The sequence below is a fragment of the Diadema antillarum genome, unplaced genomic scaffold (assembly GCF_040938485.1).
Source record: "Diadema antillarum isolate AM-2024a unplaced genomic scaffold, OU_Dant_1.0 seq00001069_RagTag, whole genome shotgun sequence".
Classification (NCBI taxonomy): Eukaryota; Metazoa; Echinodermata; class Echinoidea; order Diadematoida; family Diadematidae; genus Diadema; species Diadema antillarum.
Genome location: NW_027271894.1, coordinates 321,973 through 344,072, shown reverse-complemented (window position 1 = coordinate 344,072; position 22,100 = coordinate 321,973). Strand labels below are relative to the sequence as shown.

The 22,100-nt window shown below is 39.5% G+C and overlaps 1 protein-coding gene across 1 annotated transcript in view; it reads right to left on the bottom strand.

Annotated features, from left to right (window-relative positions):
- LOC139743328 (interleukin enhancer-binding factor 2 homolog) overlaps positions 1-22,100 on the bottom strand; it is a 95,395-nt gene that overhangs the window by 27,070 nt on the left and 46,225 nt on the right. Inside the window, 1 exon segment of the mRNA XM_071653818.1 lies at positions 9,726-9,881. Within this exon segment, the coding sequence (XP_071509919.1) occupies positions 9,727-9,881 (155 nt within the window). The 3' untranslated portion in view covers position 9,726.

Below are 22,100 nucleotides of genomic sequence, written 5' to 3'. Positions count from 1 at the left end.
AAATTTGGAACAGAGAGGGCAGGTCATGCTTATCTTACTAATGTGGATATTTTTATTTCCTCTTTAGTTTTCTATCTCTCTCCCTCTTTCTCTCACAAAACACACAACAATAACACACATGCACACACAATATTCATCAATCACAGTTTATATACAGTGTATATCTGAGAATGTCTTGAAGTCCCATCTCTTCCCCCCCCCCCCCAACTGTTCCAAGCAAAATACCTGCCTTGCAAAGTTTTAATCATGTTTATTCCTACAAACATATCGGTATGTATTTTTGCTATGTACATGACATTTACACAAATCTATGCAGGTAGCATAGACAATACCATCTACACCGGAATGAGATACTGTTTTGCATACAGAACAAAATTTTCAGCAGATATTTAAGCACAATTATACAAATTGTGCATAAAATTCATCTTACTGAGGGAAAGAAATGCAATAAATGTAGAAATGTAGAAAAAAGGGGGGACAAATTTCTCGTACTTAATTAGGTCAGAGATGTTTGTTTCTCAATGAATGTAAAGTTTGTTAAATGCAATAATCAGATGACTAATCCATGACACACCATTTGTAGAGACAGTCCATTCATGGTGGTAATGACAGAGATGATTCAGTTCTTAGGGTCCTGGTACCCCACGTCGACATATGCACACAGCTCCCTTATTGTCAGGTACTGTATACTACTTGCAGTCGGGTAAATGACCAACCAAATATCTCCTAACTTTCTTGCTATCCTTATTACTGTTTTAAAGGCTTCATTCATGGCCTTTCATCTCGCAATATGTGCCGCTGCAAACTCTGGCAAAAGGGCACTCAAATTCACATAAATGTTAATGTGATGGTTTAATATGAACAGTGTTCTTAGGAGAAATGTAAAATGTATCTATACAGAACAAAATGTGTGTCATCAACCTCTGGAAAATGAAAATATTTTCACACTGATGTTCTTTCATGAAACAATTTACAGTATCATATATAAGGTTTCCTTCACAATACAAAGAGAGTAATATCATACCACTGTTACACTCACAAGCCCACATTGACCAAATGCTCATTTTTCTTCCCTCGCAATCTGTCTTGCTTATTTCATTGTGTTTGTAAGAATTAAAGTAAAAAAAAAAAATCTCCTTTGGGTACGTACCCCACTGGGGGCTTTGCATGCAAAAACACACGCACACACACACACACACACACACTCACACACACACACAAACACACACACACACATTTGTCTCTTGACTACCCCGTCCAGGATTGGGTATCATGATTTTTTTAACTGCGGGGAAAATGAGAAAGCTATCATTAAGATTGCAAATAAAATACATGAGAAACACAGGCCTCCAGCAGCGGTATTAGTGAAGAAAAACAAGCCGATCAAATTTCGAAGAAGTAAACCTCTCCGATTACAGACTTGCAACAAATTTTGTTAGTTATTGGAGGTTAGTGGAAAAAAAGGACTTGTAATATTTTTAGTTAAATGGCATCTCTGGGGGGAAAATGAAATACCAAACCATACGAGTATGGAAAGAGGGGTATCTAACTTCATTTCAAAATGGGCAATTTCTTCCTTAAAGATTGATTATGCAAGGATTATGTGTTGTTATGTGTTGTTTAAATGCTAAGATTACCTTAACATTTCTTTTCTTGGAACTCTCTGAACACTACTGTCAGTCCATGAAGGATCTGAATTAATATAATGGCTATATTTCCGAAGTTGTAGGTTCAAAATCTAGGTCACTTAATATCTGTAAGAAATGCCTTACAATGCACATGCAGTGTGTTTGAGGCCTTATTCACAAGCAGCACACAACATTTAATGATTAATTGTTATCATATCTCAGGGTCAATCCATGTCAAATCATCCAGTGCTTGTCACCCGACCCCTCCGATTTTCTTTAAAATCGCACCAAATGTTCCCCAAAGTGTCTGACAGAAAATCCCAAAATATTTTGCCCCAAGGTCAATTGGTTGCTAAGATACAGCCTCACATAGCAACCAATGCGCATTCCAAAATATTAGTTAAAAGAAAATTATGCATTTTTGATCGATTGTGGTAGCATGGATACTTATGCAAAAGTGTTCATTATCTGGAAATTGAGAGAACTTTATAGTCTTTGCAAGAAAAAGTGACTGTGACGCGAAATTGACTTTTCGTTAACGTGCACATATTGGGTTTAGAGGACATTTCAAATGTCCATGCTTTCAAGATGAAAAGCCGTAGCCCTGTGATATTTGCTGTAGGGGTAGTCTGTAATACATATTTTAGTAATATATACCACAAAACACTTTTGTTACATAATAATGACCTTGAAATTTAATCCAATTTGATAAAAACAATAAGTCGCTCTATTTTCCTCATTGCACTGCATGTAATATGTGTTTAGAATGACTTTTCACAGAGTAATATTTCAAGAATTATGAAAGCTGACAGCCTACCATATTAAGGTTTTAAAGTATTTGTGCTCTTCTGTCGGATTCAGTGTCAATTTGATCATGAATGTTATACCCTTGACCTTGAAGTGCTTCTAAAAATAGCTGTAAATTTGTTAACTACATATTACACGCAAAATATTTTGGGATTTTCCGTCAGACACTTTGGGGAACATTTGGTGTGATTTTAAAGAAAATCGGAAGGGGTCGGGTGACAACTTTTCTGAAAATTGGATGATTTGACGTGGATTGACCCCTCATATCATTACTGGGGCGACAAGACCTTGTATCTACAAAATGTCAAATGTTCAGTAGAGCTAAAAAATGGCAGCCAAAAGCCAAAGCACTATTCGATGATGTCAAATGGGATAGCCTTTCCTTTGACATGCTGTGGTGGCTTCATTTTTGGGGTAAGACAGCTCAGATTTGGACAGGACATTACTTACCCACCCAAGTATCTGACCATTAATCCCCGAAAAATCTTTTCACCTAAATTTGAGATACAAAGTCTTGTCACCCCCGCGACAGTACAACTGTATATGTTTTACCTGAAAATGATCAGACTAACATGGTTGCTACTCAAGTCTTGTATACCACATTTGAAGAGAAGCATTAAATTCCCTCTGGTAGCAAAATGAATAATGTCTGAATCATATCCCAGAATCCTCAACTGGTTGAAAATGCTCTATCTTTAGTCAACTGCACATTTGAACCTATTCCCTGAGAACTTGTGAAAGCCTTACAGACAAGGCAAACTAACCATCAGCTTCCTGTGTATAAAATGGGGTAAAGGACACTTTTTAAGGGGGAGACAGATTTCGTTTGACCCCTTTGAAATATTTTAATATGATATTTCAAAATCAACAGTTTAGCCACTGTTGCTAGTCTTGGGGGGGGGGGGGTAATCCTCTGTTGGCGTAAGTAATCGTCAAAGCATGACATAAGAGTCTATCACACGAATGAAATTTTGCGAAGATAAACACTGTAAGAAGTTCTGCTTGGAATTTTTCCAGTGTGAACACAAACTCCCCTAGTTATCTCACAAGTTAAAACTTGCGAATGATGTTGCGACTTTAATTGAGAGTATGTGTACGTATACTGATGAAAACAGTCACAACAATGCCAACCATCAGCTAAGAAGCTCCCAACACAGGTTTAGACATGATGTAAGAATACCCTGGATTTACTCTATAGCTTGCTTTTCATCACATGCACTATACTCTAATTGTTATATGGGCTTGTTGACTGAATGACTCCATTTTCTCAACCTTTATCACTTAAACATGATCTCATTCTTATTCATGAGTGCACACGGCAAGATAGCTTTTTACAGCACATCTTGTACCTGCTGTGTGTACGTACAAGCTGTAGATTGCAATTAAGACTTTGTTGCACCATTTGAACGGAATCTCAACTCCCGAGCGTTAAGCCGGAGATGCGGCTGGTTCCACGAACTTGCTGGCGATACAAAGAGCAACTTGGTCGCACATAATGCCTGTGAGAGAGAATGTGGGGATATGAGGGTTCCCCCCCTTCCAGCGAGTCATAAAATGGGAGCAAAGCGTCTCCTCAAGGGTATCACATGACAAGTGAAGGCGATGATTACTCTTCTTTACTGACTTCGCCGTGGAAACTGGAGCATCTCCAATCAAACTGTGGAAATTAAAAAAAATACTCCAGAGATGCTGGCCACACTAGATGACCTAGGATAGCTGCATGGCAGGTCGGCGACAGTTGCAGGCAACAGACCTCCTTTTTCTCGTCTTTTTAAATCTTTCTTTTTTTTTAGCCCTTCCAAGTGCCAAATAATCTCCCCAGCAGATGGCATCAGAATATCCCAGCTTCAATATCTAGATTGAAAGAAATCAACCACTCAAGTTTCATGAATATTGTCTAGACTATTTTCAAATGTGTCCAATCGGTCACCAGAGGATGTATGTCTGTTGACTGCTCAAGCTAGAAAACATTTTTTTCGAGCCTTATAAACCTATCCAGTTTGATAAGGTTGCCAATGTCATACAATGTAGCATCCTCAAACAAAACATCCTAAACTGCTACGGCCATGAAGAGGGGGTAAGCAGGGTAGGTTGTCCACACTGTGCAAATGTTTTAGAGTGGTAGCTAACCAACAGTGAATGTGAAAAGCCACTAGGTAGCTACTGCATCTTAAGATGAAGCAGATTTGTCGCGAATTTCATGAAACCCTGTACTCTACTGTCATGTGAGAATGTGCTCTTTCCTTGGTATTTTTTTAATCGTAATGTTATATCATTAAGAAGTTTAAAAAAAAGAGGAGTAACAATACTTCCTTTCCTACTTTCAGGGTCATACCATCTTCTCTAGTGAAGTATACTGGCAATGTTGTAAGTGCTTTGAATGTCACATCGATTTGCATTTTGCATTAATCATTCATATCTGGTTTCAAGATAAAATATCAGCCTTCATATTTGTTTTATTTATTCATTCACTGTTTGCTTAAATTCTGTAGCTGTTCTGCACACTTCATAGTGCAGACAGCATCATGTTTCGTGTGGTAGTAAGACGTCACAAAGACATGTCTCGGAATCATCACTCCCACGTAAAGAAGACAAACCCATCAGTCCACAGAGATGCTTTAGCTCACAGCGCTGTGAGCGAAGACATCATTTCACTCGCTCATCATCAGGAAGCGCGATGGTTGCTAGTTAGGGGGGAGTGGCATAGTGTGATCGATTTGCGGCGGGATCTTTGACGAATAGGATCTAGCAATCTCACTAAGGTGAATAAATCTGCATGGCAGTATTTTTTTTTTCTTTTTTTTTGGGGGGGGGGTTGTTCCTCCTTCCTTGAATTCCTCTCTTTACTCAGGCACATCTGTTTGATACTTTTCAGTCATGTTTATCTCTATCAGTACCTCTTGCAGACTCACTGTGTAACATTTCAATGGCATCTTAAAGGGATGGTATGTAGAGTATTGGTGGAGATGAGAATTGGGCTTTTAACTTTTTGCGAGATTCCAAGAAAACACTTATGATATAGTACAGAGCATACCATTTTAAGAGGAATTTAAAGTTTATTTGACAAAAATTGGGTTTGGAATGACTGAAACATCCAAAAACAAAGTAAAACAAAGAGATTCCCACACTTTATTGGAATCGCTCTTGTTTGGATATCTCAGCCATTTCAAAACCAATTTTCCTCAAGTAAACGTTGAATTCCTCATAGAATTACATGCTCTTTCATATTTCATAAGAGGTTTCTCATTATCTCAGCAAAAAATGTTAGAAACCTGAAATTAGGTCTTAACCAAAACTATACGATCCCTTTAAAAATGATGTTCAGAGAAGGGTTTACTAGAGTGTGTACCTCATGCAGAAGACGGATGAATATGTACCACTGGAAAGCACTACATACCACTCTCTGTAAATGTATGTCGGTGTAAAATTTATTTTCACACGTGGTTCTACACTCTGTTGTGATTGGGAAGGTTATTACAATCAGACCAATTCGAGAGGATTACCAGTGTATCTGCCGAAATCACAATCATAATCTTTCAATTCTTGCCTCATATGTTGTATTTTGTGTTTCCTTTTTTCTTGCTTGGGTCTCTTAAAATAAGCTTGAAAGTACAAATGGCATTTCACTCTCCTCGGGAGTACCCTTAATAAAAAAACAATAACAACAACAACAAGATAGCGTGAATGAAACCTTTCTGCATCATTATCAAGTGAGCTTTAGGGGTGCAAACAATAGCTTCCCATCCTCGCGACAATAATCTTGCTTCAAAGGGCCTGCAAAACAAATCCTCTACTCTATATTCAAATGCACTAAAGCTGGCCTGTCAAAATAAACTATCACCAGAAAGCAGGACTGTAGAGAATATGTATGAAGCCTAATACCTACCCGATGGAAGTTTAAGATGGAATGGAAATTGATTTCGAAAGAGAAATGTACACTTAAGCCCATTTCAATCACCACCACTCCCAGCAGAAGGCATCTCATGTCAACATAATGACCATAAAAATAATCTGAAATGCAACAACAACTACAATAAAATCTGCAGCTTTTACACCAGGATATACTAGTACATGTAAGAGCAGAACTACACTCACTTCGCATTCTCTTTGAACAATCACAGTTCTATAAAAACAACTTTCTTCCCCTGAAAATCCGCATGTGAACTCTTCCACAACTTAGGCATGCAAACAAGGGCCTTCATGATCTAGCCTGTAAAGAATTTAACATCCATAGCACCCTTGTAACTGTATTATCAATATAACCTCTTTACATGATATGCTTGCTACGGCATCTGTTGTTGTTGCTTCTTTTTCCCTATAGTATGCCCAACATGATACTTTCAAATATTCACTGGGGCAATATGATTGATTTTTTTCCCCTTTGTTAGCTGCTAAATTTCATTGATCTCATTTGAAACAATAGACCAGTTCATAACTCCACTTTGCGCATGAGCAGAAAAAGGTCATTTGTACCGACAGGCATTTTGGTTTATTTATAATTCAATGAATTACGCATCTGTGATGTGATGATTATTCATGTGATCGTATCTTAATGGTGCTTGCAGCACATCCACCTGACAGCAAGCCTGGTATTTGGCAATATTAAAAGAAAAAGGTTGTTATTGCATTCGATGAAATGAATGCCTGCTAAAATGTTAACTGATGGACTATTCTGGTCACCTGTAAATTGTTACAGTGGGCAAACTAATAACTACGCCCCTTTGAAAACGAGTAAAGTGCCTAACCAACTGAGAAAAAAGAAAAGTCATTTGTATCAATGTATACATTACGAGCCAATTACGAACTGGCTTATTTTACAGTTTTCATTGCGCATCCTATGCCTTATTTGAACAGACCTCCAATCCTTAAAGTTATCAATGGTAATTTGTTATTTCATTTAAACTGATACCTTCACTGGAATAAACCCACATTACCTCTGATTTCAACACAGATAGTAATTCCTTATGAGTTTTATTGATGATGCTCTTGGTCTGCAATTTTATGTCAATAAAACTTCTTGATTCCACTGTGACACTTGCGTGCTATAGCACCTGACATGTTGTTGTTTTTTTAATACTGAATCCTACAACATGAAATCATTGATTTTCAATAGCTATGCAGTTTGAAAACACTTGGGATTGTATGCTATTGCAATTCATTTCAAATTTTTATGATGTAGTTCCATTGTCTAATTGAGGAAATTAGCATGTATTGTGGAATTTCACACATAATCTGTAGTAATACTATTATTTTTTAAGTATGCATGCTATAGAATGACTGATGTGCATTATTTAGAGTGAGTTTAAACTGACAGAAAATTGCAAATTGAACAATACACACACATACAAACACATTTTTTTTTCTCATATACTGTATACACTGAATATTTCGCGAGGTTTTTATTTTCACAAATTTCGCAAGTCAGGTGCTATTCGCGAAATTAAAGACACGCAAAACTAATGACTCTGATCCCGATGTGAATCTGACGTACGCGTGTACATTTCTCCGTTCAGTACAGGACTTCACGATCGCGAATTTAACCACTCGCGAAGTCGTTGGGAATTCCCGATTCGTGAAAATTTAGACTCGCGAAATATATGTACATGTATATATACACATACACACAAACACATAATGCAAACATACAAACACACATACATATCATGCATATAACATATATATTTTTTTTTCAATACACATATGGAGTATATACATGTATACGTGTCGTGCATATTGGTGACCATCTGCAGTAGGAATGAAGTAGTGGCTGTAGAAGCTCAACTAATGGGACTGGTGTAATTTTCTGTAAGCCAATGCACACTGTGTAAACCTATGAGAGAGACAAAGTATAGATGCTTCTTAGTGTTACTTCCATTATATGCAACATGATGCATGTGTTTTGCCTAGTAGAAGAATATACCATTGCTGGGAATTTCCCGAAAGTGTAAGTATAATCGGGGGGATCTTGTCGTAAGACAGACTTAGTATAGTACTAAAGAAAAAGAATGTGAATATATATTTGGAAATGATCACACAGAGTGATTACCCACAGTTAACAAATAGCAGCCATGCATTATGTTTTTGTACAATTCTAGAGATACTTTGACTTTCACTGGAAAAGAGACAAAATAGTATGGCTGTTCCTATAACGCTGTCAATCCAGTCAAAGTTCAAGACAAGTGCAATGAATCTTTTTTTTTCTTCTTTTTTTTTAGATATATAAAAACACATACAATGTGTATGCACACACACACACACACACACACACACACACAACACACACACAACAAAGCTAACTAATTTAGAGCCTTTTTCCTGTTCTTGCTCGAGACCTTGAAGCTGTAAGGATTAAAGATATGGGTTTTGTTTCAAACATTTTCACTTTGTATCTTTGGTGATTATTTGGGTATATGGCAAGACTACTGGCAGCCTGCATTCTCCAGGAATGTTTGGATTCTGATACAGTTTGCAATTGGCACTGACATTCACCAAGTTAATATTGATATAATAGAAAGATAGTTCAGAGTCTAATATGACACTGTTGATCATTGAGAAATGGAAGCTTCTATGGGTATTGCAAACACACAGATTGCTATTTAAACACTGACTTGGTCCATTGCTGACCAAAGTATAAAGCCACAGAAAGACACTCACCAAAAGCATAACCTCATGAAAATGCAAATTTTCAAGACGAGGTCAGCCTCTCTTGACAACTAACAAATGGTGGGACGTTGCAGGGCATTACAGAACTTTTTTTTATCACTTGCCTGGTCGGGCAAGCAAATTTTCATACTGTTTCAGAACACTTGCCCGAACATGAATTTTACTTGCAAGCTCGAAAAAAAGGTCCAAAGATATAAGAAAATGATGGAGAAAATCAAATGAAAGTCAATGGCTTAATAAAAAACAATTATTTGAATAGATAGCACATGCTGATTCTTACACTTAAACACATTAAAGTGACAACCTTGGTTCGATCGAGCGTTGATGTTGCATTGCATAGGGGCTTCTTCACCTTAGTGTTGGAAAGTTGCTGAAATGAAATTAAAGTCTGTTGCATCACCATACAGCCACCATCTTTGGGCTTCTGTATTGTTGACTTCAAGGGTTGTGGGTGGGAAGGGGAGCATTAAAAAAAAAAGGCAGCTTCAAAACTTTTTGCTTGCCTAATTCGAGCAAGCATTTTTTTCTAATTGTTCCAAAATACTTGCCCGACTTTGGTTTTCACTTGCCCTGGGCAATCGGGCAAGCGCTTAATGTAGCACCTTGCGTTGAGGTAGATTCATTTACCTCACTGGTCCTGTGACTCCATGGGTGCATCCTCACTCTCCTCCCCCTCATCCTCCCCATCCTGCCCCTCCTCCTTGTTGTCCACCGGTGGTTCGTAGGCCTTCTCGCTCGGCGTCACAACGATCCCATCCCAGACAGACATTTGGGTTGCTATGCCTGCAACAACAAAGGAAACAACAAAGAATGTCAATCTAGTTTGAAAATGGAAGTATCTTTTTTTCTTTGCCTTATCAGAGGATTTGTTACATACATGTGAACAATGTATCCTATTACTTCCAATTGTGCACAACTTTGGTTGTGCCAGTTGGAATTGTTTGCAAAGGTATGTTTTGGCATAATTTGAATAGACAAGGCAGAGACATACTGCTGTAAAAGCATGTACACAACTCTACTGACACACAGACTAAACCTGTGCATCGCCCGAGTGGTATACAGTGGGCGAACAACCAACTATGGACCACTCCGAGGGAAGGAAAATTACCGGAAGCGGGAAACCAATTTACCGGACACCTGATACTGATTTTACTGGGAGCACTAAACTGATTTGTTGGATGCATGAAACTGTTGCTCAATGAATGAAATTATCAGTGGATACATGATATTAGTGTGGTCAGTAAGATCAGAGGATAGGGATTAAAAAAAAAAACCAACAACATTGTGTTCTACCCACTGTGTGAACAAACACATTTGCATGACCAGTGCTTCACTCCAGGCATCTAATATTAAATGTTTTTTTTGGATATTTGTCATTCTTCCTGCATGGTCAACCTCGAGTGCAGGAAGCCGATGATCTGAATTCTTTATGAGAGACCAATATGAAAATCAGAATCTGGCTGCACAAGCTGCCTGTGAGTACATAAAAAACCCACACACCTTGTGCAAGAATAACAAATCTGTAACCCCTACATCATTTTAATCAGCTACATTGAACACAAGAAGAGCTCTAAAAGTAATAGGCAACCCAACTTGATATTCATTTCTAAATAATGGAAAAACAGGAACGTGGCCAAAAAACTCTTTGTTTCATGAAAGGAAGCAGCTTTTAAAACCAACAATTGCATCAATTTAAATGGGGGAGGGGTTCATTCTCCTTTTCACGTGTAAATTATGAAGAAATTACAGAAGAAAGTTTTCATGCATAATCGCATATATGGTGAGATGAATCAATGAGAAACCTATCTCCTATATTGATGCATTACGAAAGCCACAGAATTTTAATCAAGAGCTTTTTGGGAGGGAACGGGTGGGGACGGGCGCATCCCACAGAAATGCATGAATTATGAAGTATCAAATTGCCTCCCCTGGGTTAATATGTGACCACGGATAGACGCGGATTAGAGCAGATTTCCTCCCGTCGAACATGTGTTACCCCCCAAGTACTGCACTCTCCCTTCCCAGCCCTGGCTGGCTATGGAAGGCTGCAGACTGCACGAATCGATCGGGGTCACCATTTCCCTTGCTCTCCCCTTTTCATCGAGCAAAAGTGCTTTCTTCTCCGCCCCCCAGCTTAAGGGGCTTTCAAGGGAAGCGAAGAAAAACTTGCAAGAAATGGTGGGACAGTGCTGGAGAAGTAGAGGGGTGTGGAGCATCTACATCACCTCCCTTCCGACATAGATCATATCAATCATGAAAAAACGGTGGGGGGTGGGGGGCGTGGGGGAGAGTAGAAAGATATGAAGTATAACCAGGTAGTGTTCATGCCATCGATTACACCCCACCCCCGATGCTCAAATATATCTTTAAATCTTACTCTTCTTCGTCTGCTCTTTAATTCCATTCAATTTTTCCATCTGAGGGAACACTTGGAAAGCGTATAAATCGGACAAGGCGCATTACGGGACAAGGGTAGGGGCAGGGGTCAAAGAAAACCAACTTTTGATGAAGGGATGAAGGACGATCGCTGCAAGACACTGTAAGGGACAGAGAGTGGACGATAAGGAGGGCATGAGTGCGCATCAGATTTGGCGAGTTAAGTCCCTCTCAATTTGCCTGATTGAAAATAGATTGACCGTTAGTGCCCATGCCAAGGCTGCGGCAGTAGAGAGTAGCTTATATCTATGGAAGCGTTCCCTACACATTTAGGAAACGTGGCAAAAAAGAAAAAAAAATTGGAACAAACAATACAAGATAGACCAAAGATATATTTTCTGACCACTTACAGATTTTTCATCCATTTTTCTTCAAATTTTGTATCGATGTGACCTATCTCACCTTGAATATCATTACCTTGCACAAACCATCACACACACACAAACCCCACACACAAATACACATACACAAGGTAGTGTTTGTACCAGTGAAAATTGAAATTGTTTGTTGTTGGTACCAATAAAGCTGCCAAAAAGAGGAAATATTCCAAATGGAGCATGTAGAATAATCCTTCCAGTAATATTTGCATTCTCAGAGATGCTCTGCAAAGAGATTTTCAGTTGAAAGCAGTCCAAAGTACCAACATCAATCACTCACAATGGTCATACTTTCTCATGATTGTAGTCCTGTTCATTTTGTGTTTTTCAAAACACTCTGTGTAGCTACACTAGTGTACATATCTTTTGCTATCGACGTTTCACCATTTACATGTGACTCTCCCCTGCTCCTTTCCTTCACTTCTAACTACTGTAAAATGAGGAATGTTCGCGTGCATTTTAATTTCGCGAATTTCGTGAGCGCCAAGATTCGCGAAATTAAAACGCTCGCGAAATTTCTTATCTGCACTATATGCATTGAACGCAACTGGCAATTCGCGAAAATTTCTTGCCACGAAAAAGGCCGTCGGCTCCAATTCGCAAAAATTTCGTGCCGCGAATATATCATGTTTTACAGTATCTCAGTCTCTTTTGCCTTTTTCTTTTTTAACTTGAATAAAAAGAACAACAAGAGAAAAAAATCCTCCACACACCCTATATCAGCTTTCAGGCTGCACCACCCTCACTTCCAAATAAAGAGAAAATGGTACAGCAAAAAGGTAACAGAAGCAAGATTGTAGACACACATCATATTTTGATACAGCAAATAACTCATGAAATGATACTATGAGGAAATGGATAGATGCAATGGAATAATCTTTCACTAGTGAGGCTGTCAATGATGATTATCAATTATTGGTGCGTATTGGTAACATCATCAAGCCAATCAACTATTGTTCATAGTGTAATACCTTTCGAATCTAAACCACATAAATTGAAATATAATGGCCTCTAGCAATGATCTAATAATATCCATTTTACCAAATACAATAATGCGGTGCACTATTCTGGTTTATTGTTTATTAACTCAGTCAATGTAAAATCAGTCACCATGCAAATGTTACATATTATCCATCAAAAGCAATTCACTTTTTAAAACTTCATGTAGCAGCACTTATCATCTTCAGCAGTGTAACTACAAAAAACAAGCATTGTCATAATCAATTTTGGTATGTACAGGAATGGCATGTGACAAAAAGAACATTCAGTAAAAAAGAATGGGATTTACTGCATTATATACTTTGAACCCTTTAGTGACCTAGCAACGGAAAGATTCACATATGATATGCCAGATGTTGCACAGCAGTGTACAATCCCTCTCTGTTTTTGAATGTTTTCTTTAGACGCGCCCCTCGTGTCGCAGCGCATGAATGCAAACTGGTCGCCCTGTATCTGTTGCAAAGCAGGGGAATTAAACACTGAATATTTCATGTTCTGAAGATAAAAGGAGGGGGATGGAGCTTTACATGTAGATTGAATTGAAGCACCTCCTAGCCCTTTTCACTTTGCTATGCCAATGTTGTTGGTTTGTTTGTCTCTTGTTGTTCTTTTGCTCTATTTTAACTTCCCCTGTCACTCATCTTTGACACCAGACCACTTCAATCGATGGAAAATGGTATGCATGTGATACTACTACTCCATGCTTCTGTTACCAGTTTTCAGCCACCACCTCCATACTGCTGTGTAATTGACACAGATGCTCCTCCCCTCCCCTTCCTATCACAATCAGACCCTCCTGTTAACCCATTGAGGACGGACTGATTTTGCCACAACACGCATTTCCCACACACACCTGCCCAAGTATACTCAAGACTTGTCCTCAGTGGGTTAATACCTTCACGACCACAAGCACAAAATGATACTTTAAGAAAATTCCACACTGGTTAAAAGTTAATCTGAAAAAAAAGAGAGTAAATTTTCATGAGCACAATGGTGAAAATTAAGTGGAAATTTCAGGATGTTATGGACAAACTATATGACAATTGTGATATGACATCATCTACTTACTCATTTGCATATTCACACTGACTGTTCAAGAACTGTGTAATGAAAACTAGCTTCCTTAATTCTTTATTTTTCATCCAATTTTATCCAATTTTCACTCCTGTGTTTATATTTTCTTCTTTCCTATCAGAATAACTTCTAACGGTGTGGAATTCCCTTTTAAATTGCAGACCGGAAAAAAAACAAAACAAAAGAAGGATATGTTGATGGAATTTACAGAGCTGAAGAGATACAGTGAAAAGCTACTTTGGACACAGGAGAATACACTTACAGTAGATGCTGTTTACTTCAGCAGCTAAGTCCTTGAAAAAAAAAAGAAAAAAAAAAAAGGTCTCAACAACCTCATCCATTATATGATGGGTTCTTGCCTTCCCTTAAATGAGATTTGTTTTGGGTTTTTTTAATTTTGTTGTGTTTTGTTGGGGGTGGAAGCTGCGAAATAAGATTTACAGATTAAATTTTCCTCACTGGCCAGTGGCCAGTTCTCGTATGTTCAAACACATCTCCAGAATGTCATGGCAATGAATAATGGGCCACAAGCAATGCAAACTTTTTTAATCAGCATGCTCATATATATTTTTTTTTCTGGCCAGTATTAGCATGACCACAGACACCTTTTTGATGATAGCAATCACAATTTTTGAAGGTAGACTAATTGGATAGGTTTTACCTGTGGCTGTCTACTTTATATTGATGAAGTTTTGCTACTGCTGTTCATTAAAGTAACCATGACATTCACTGATAAAAGGTTCTAAGAGCTTAAAGCCATGTTGGGAGCAGCAAAAATGTAGGTAACATATTCAGTAATACTCACAATAGAGTTTAACTCTTAATGTGCCAGGCCCAAAACCCCTAACGTGCCAGAGGTTTTTACCTAACGCCAGAACGTTTTGATACTGGACTGACAATGAAATTTAAAACCGCTATATCTCTGAAACTATTGACTGTTTTGAATTGAGGTCTACACAACATATATCAAGAAATGTTTGTTCTTTCGTGTCATGTAGTCAGTTTGCCATAATATCTATCTGAACCTGAAATATTACAGAAATAATTGATACATCAAAAAAATTATTAGAAATTTTTGTGTAGTATGGAAAAAAGAGTCAGTCGTGTTTATCCTTCAATAGAACGCTCCCTTTACTCTGTGAGAAAGTTTCAGAGCAACATCTCCTCTTTCAAATGATAACAAAATTGCCTTCTAGAATTGTATGATTCCAAAGATACTAGCAGTTTATTTTGTCTTAGCAATTTCTCTTTCTGCCGCAGTAATTCATTCCCAAATCTGAGTCCTTTAGTCCCAGATCCTGTATTTGACACTAAAGTAATTGTCCCGGGCCCTGGAAGAGTGTCTTTTGTCTACTTGAGAAGGAAGAACCTACTAATCCTTCTTTTGTCTAAGCGGATCGCGGGTGGGGGGGGGGGGGGGAGGGGGAGGGGGGTACTCTATTGAAATCGGCAGGCCTTTGTCCGCGTGCAATTCCTATGCTAGCATGGGGACCATTAGTGACGTTTACCAAAACAAAAGGATGAAACACTTGACCGACGAACGAAAGCTGACCCTCTTTGAGGGACAAAATGAAAGCAGCTTCCCGCAGGACAGCGTCCAAGCGGAACAATGCGAGTGGAACCGCATAGACAATACACGCAGATTCAATTGCATACACACGCGTGGTTTACTAATGAGACTTTTGATCCATACACATCTCGCAGAGGGTGCGCTCGCTGCGGATTTTCCCGACGCGAAAAAAATACATCTAGCTGAAAAATCATGTATTTACTCAAAATTTTCCAATGTAAGCATGTTCATATTTTTATTGGAAACGATGGCTATGCCTATCAGCTACCAGTACATATCATTGGCAGTTTCTTGGTGTAACACATTATTGTATCACAAGAACTTAAATGATCAATGCTTTTCTCGCTCTTCTTAGTCGCCGATCGGCGACCATGGCACGTCAGGACTAAGGTCGCCGTTCGGCGACCATGGCACGTTAAGAGTTAATGACTAGCATACTTTGATAGAAATGTTCCTTGTATTTGTTGTTAATTTCTGCTCAGCACACAAAAATGACATGGAATGGGACTACACAACAGAGGTGATTGAGTTGCTGTGAAAGACAAAAGTTTGTGTTTACGACAGGTTAGATATGGGCAGTCGAGGATTTTGGCCTTTTTTAAAAACCCTCATTACTGTCATTACAGCCATTCTATGGTTTTTTTCATTAAACTTGTATGCCAAAATTCACAATGATTATATTCCTTCTGACATTTGTGTGTATTTTTTTTTTTGTCAAAGAAAACAGAATAAAACGAAACAAAGCAAGGAAAACAAATATACACCTTTGTCAGGAAGCAGAGATCTCCTTTAACGAATCAGAAGAAATTCAACCTCAATGAATGAAAAATTCATTTCCCTTGGAAACTAATTTCAAGACAATAAGGAGAATCAGAAACAAATCAGATCATTTTGTGCCTGGAAGCACGCACATGGCTAAATTCTAGTGTCATGTTACGACCATGAAAGATTATCAACTTCAATTGGTCGATAGCCAGCATATCATATGATACGTTTACACTTTTGAGCTTTCCTAAAATTCATTCATGCAGTAGCACTTTCATGATGCTACTGCTGTAAGAATGAAAATCCTTATGGAACCTGAAATATTTTCTTGTGCTGTGAGTTTCACATACATACTCAAAATATGGGGAGGAGGGTGTGTGAAGAACAATGTATTTAAAATGTGTATCTGGCACATTTTTTCAAATATAAACGTAAAAGTGAATTCAAGGAAATATGAAACAATACCACAATGCTACTGCTGATGTTTTTGTTGCTATTGCTGGTGATTTTACAACTACTATGTACTAGTACTTCTGCGAGAAGAGCAGATTTAATAAGGGTGGGGGGATACTGAGTTACTGGGGGCTGCATTTCATGTTCTGTTGTGATACAGAATCAGAATGTTTTTCAGAATTAGTGTTTGTTTTTGTAGCTTTGCCATTGGAATGAATTAACAATCACCATTTTCTCCCGATATTTGTCTTGATTCCTTCTGCTTGCTGCCAGTCAGACAAGATCAACTTCTGCTTTTGACATGCTGTCACGTCCCTCCCTCCACATCCCACACCTTTGTATGGCACCACTGGCCACTACCACACTTCACACTTACTACTTTCTGCTACCAAAAAAAAAAAACCTACAGTAGTCAGACTGTGACTGCTGCTGCTCCCATCTTTGTCTGCTGAGCATTGTGCAGCATTAATTATGGGACGGGATGTGCCCCCTTTCAAATCCGGGCAAAGCGGTGTCCGACATATTTGTCCAGAGATGGGAGTGTTTAGAGTATCAAAAGGAAAAGCTGACCAAACAGTTTTGCTTGTAGGACTTGCTCACATCGAAAGATGCTGTACACAGCTTGTTCAAAACATGCGGTGTACGGGCGAGTCGGCATTCTCCTCCTCGACTCTGATTAGAGATTGCTGACTTACAAGTTACAGATTCCCCAGAGCATGCGGTGCATTCATAAGCTGTTGGGGATGACAGCTAAGGGGTTAATGGGACCAGTGGTGAGGAAGAAGAAGAAGGAAAAAAGAAGATGGGTGTCAGAGGAGAAGGAGACATGGAGGTATTGTCCATCCGACACTAATGAAAAGGGTAACAGACCACAAGCTCAGGCAGAGCAGCTACAGTTGCCTTCTGGGAGGTACATGAAAGAGACAAATTTCAGAGCTGTACACAGGCCGGGTTGCTATCAACTATCGTTAGTCTTGTTTAAAGGCTTTGTCTTTTTTTTTTCTGTTAGATACACTGGAATCTTGATTCAGAGTGCTTCCATTTATCAAATAGGTCTGATATGCAGTACATGTATTTCATATTAACAAATACAACAGATTTATTTTCTCTGTCTCTCCTCCCCCCCCCAAAAAAAAAAACACCCAAAAACCAAAAAAAACAACCCAAAACATCTTTCTGGCTAATGTGAAGCATTCTAGAGAGCTGACTGAGGTTTGCGTGGGATGGGCAAGAAAAAAAAAATCAGACAGCTTTGAAGCCAGGCTTTAAAGATCCTATATGAAGGGAATAAATGTTCGTAAAATTCGTTTGTAGATGAAATATATGTTGGTAATTGACCAATTATGCAAAAAGTTTGGCTCAAATCCCCGCAAGCATCTAGATATCCGCTATTTGCAAGTCCCAAACATCCCCCTCCCTCCCCCTCGAAAACCAGCCACAGTACGGGACTCCAAAAGTTGTGACGTCACGCCAGGGTAGTTAGAGCCACGGGCCCCGGATGCTCTGTAGAAAAGCATTTGGCATCGGGAAAGAATTTCTGTCAATTTTTTTTCAAAGTCTGAAATCTCTGCTATTTATACTTTTGACACCAACTCTTTACTGTTTGTCTACACTTAATAGTATTATCATGAACTGCTTCTTCTCAAACAATTATTTTGTATTACTATGATCTGCAACAAGCCCAAATTTCACACAATTATCACAATTTTCTCCTCATAGTTTTGGTGCGAAAGTAGATCCGGTCGGCCGTCGGTCGGTATGACGTATCACCTCGCAGCTCGTATCGTATGCATTGTACGTACGTACGTGCGGTTCACATTTGTATCATCGTAACTTTTTCATAGCGGTTCGTTTCGAAATTTCGCGTCGATCAATTTTGAGCTTTCACTCCTTCCGAAAATGGCCGAGAACAGTGAGTTATCAGAGTGATCTTTTTATGGACTTTGAGGAGTACGTTAGTGAAGAGGAATGAAGCGACAAAAGCAGAGAAGGGGACGAGAATATAGACGAGGACGATGGAAGTTGGGAAGATGTAAGCTGGGGAGAGGACGATGGAGAAGTGGGAGAGCAAGGTGCTGTCGACGTCAATCCAGCCGGGGAAGCAGCGGCAGGGCCACGGGTGCCGCAACCCTATGAGCCGCTGCCTTTCGATGGAGATGGAATGGCAAACGACGGGGATGCTCCTCGTCTCGATTTTAGACATATTCATTAAGACATATTTCAAATTTCATGGCGAAATGATGTTTCTATCTTGAGAAATTTAACTTTGAAATCACAGCAATATCACCCCATTTTTTTACGAGCACGCATGAAAATGTGACCCAAATCATGTTTGCAAACAACGCCGAAAAGCTGCATTCGCGTGTGGATCTCCAGCGATCAGATAATGAGCGTACAGCGGTTAGAAAATACGCGTAACAAGCGCAGAAGCCACTCCCCCTATGTGTTGTCATACCCTGTGTGCGCTGCGTGCGTACGTACGTGCTCGGTATTCAGTTTACATTCGATTCACATGTACCGTATTGAGCGCCCTACAACACGTACGAACCCCGCGTATGTATGCAGGCGCAGCTAGCTAGCAGCAGCTAGGCAGCCCCGCCGGTAAAATTCGGGGAGCCGAGCGGACGAGAGAGCATCGCGATTGCAAGCCAGGGCAGCCGGCATGGCGAGCATGGTTACGTTCGCACTTTGGCTAAGCGGACATGATTGTATTCACAACCGACTTCTCGGCTTTATAGTGCCAGTGACTCGAGCATCGCGAGTGCACTTTCGAAATATAAATGCCATATAAATGAACAACGATAAGATCATAACCAATCCACAAGTAAACTAATAATAGTAGACAGAAATTTAGTCTGGTTGTTTTGCAAGACGTACGTGATTTGTGAGCGTGACTGTATCCGATATGTACAGTACAGGGTGCGTGCTATGCTGTGATGCGTGTTGTAGGCCTATAGGAGCTATCGCAAGCGACACCAGCCCAGTTTCCTGCCTCGATATGCACATCATACACAACACATACACACACACACGTAGTGACACACACACACAGAGGTAGCTCTTACGATGCTGGCAGCATCTGGCGTCCGCACCGTACCGCGCGCTGGCACGTACAGAGTAGCATCACTCGCGGATTAATCTTTTACGCGGGACGTTATTTTTCCAACCAAAATAAAACTAAAAAAGTCCTCTCAAAATTCTAAATTTTCTGAATATTATGTGATGTATCAAAAAATCGTTCACTAGAACATTTTTTTCTAATAATTCTTAAACAAATTAGAACATAAAATCCATCATAAGAGAGCGATATGACGCAATTTTAAAGCTTTGACAGCACTGCATTTGCGTGGACATAAGAGGGAATACCCTTACGTGACATCATAATCTAGGGGTCTTGACTCAACGGGGAATAAGGCTTCGATATTTTGACGAAATTTGAACGCATATTCCTCAAAAACCAACCTTTTTAGGGGTTTGAAAGATGTGAGATAGGAAAGTATGGTTAATAAGCCTTTCAAAAACACAAACAGTCCAGTTTTTGGCGATCGGCTTCTTATGTGAACTTTAAAGTAATGTTCAGTGCACTGCCATTTAAAAGCACACATGGTACACAGGGCTGCATATTTGCAGAGGGCAAATAATGAAAACAAAAAATTGCCATCGCCTAAGCAGGGAAGCTGGCAATTGAGCTCTACGTCAATATCCCTGGAACTGGAAACATGACAGAAGCAGCGTTTTTCTGTCAAAAAAGTGGGTCACTATGTGCAGAAAATATTAAAAACTTCACACAGATTGTAACTTCACTGGTCTGCACCATCATTACAATCATTACATCAACTCTCCTGGTAATACCTGATACTTGTTGCTCTGTACTGGCAACTCTTGAACTGATTTATCACTTTTTTTCTTTTTTTTTCTTTTTTTTTTTTTTGGGGGGGGGGGAGTGGGATAGATGAACTCATCTTCAACTGCCAAAGTTCTTCAAACACATCATTTCAGCTCTGCGTGTGACTTGAATGACCCTCTCCCCAAAGGCGAGTCTGCTAAGGAAGCACAAGAATCCTAGCGTGCCTCTCGGGAAGACAGCACCGGAGTCGAACTCCACGCTGACTTTTCTAAGAAACGGCAACAAACCAGGAGGATCACGCCACTTCTAAGCATTTCTGGTGGTCATCAATCTGCGGGATGGCAGGCAGCCCCTTCTGCGCAGAGCAAAGCGGTGTCCTTGCCGATCTGGAGAGCGAACGTCAGCGCGGGCACGTGCCCCACATGTGACGCTGCAACTTACCGACACCGTCCACAACCGACTGCCAAAATCATGCCACTAATACGAGGTTGTCATGATTGGTGGCTAGTCCGCCTGACATACGGAATTAAGGAGAAAGTGCACACAAGGAGGAGACGGAGGAGGAGGAGGGGGAACCATGGAACAGGCTGAGCTGTCATCAGCTCACATTGCCGAGTTATGCGCCTGCACATAAATGCAGACACGGCAAATATTTGCCCGCAATAAATTTGTATACAAATTTGGTGCGGTTGCTGTGTGGTTGTCGCATATTGAGGAGGGAGACTGGATCTAGATTAGATGTGGAAGCACTGATACCGTCAGAGTTGTGCATGCACCTGTTGTGCTCAACCTCTCATTTCAGCGGTCTCTTGATATATATGTTAATATGTTTCTCAGCATGCTCGTCATCTATCAACTTTGCCCATATACGAAAGGTAAAAATCATGTGAGCTCAGTCATAAAAGATTATAAATGTTAAATTCCAGACATTTATGTATACCTCCAATTGAAGTTGACTTGCACTGAAAGAATACTGAGTACATTACACTTTAAATGTATTAACAAACATATGCATATATTGTACATCAGGGCTCCACAACAGCGGTGGCTTGGTGCCACTAAAAATTGAAGCCAGGCCCCATATTCCCAAAAAGCATATCTTTTGGTGGCCCAGTGGGGAAGCTAAAATTCAAAATGAAATTGTACATTTCCTTTTATAATAGCCACAAATATTTCAAATTCAAAGATTTTAGGGGGCCAAACAGAACATTTAAAGTTTCTGTCAGAAGAGTTTCTTAAGCTTGGTAGATAAGTGTATATATGTATGTATACTGTTAAGTAATAACAGTGCCTATAGATAAGAAAAGTAATGATGATGAGGTACAGTCTGTCCTGGTATGTACCCAATCCACTCGGTGGAGGAAAGGGTTCGTGAGCAAAACAAGTGTTTGTATTTTACTGCTATGATGCCACACAGAAATGATTTGATTACTTGATTACCGAAATTGCACCGTACCAGCCTATACTCAAGACTCAGTGGA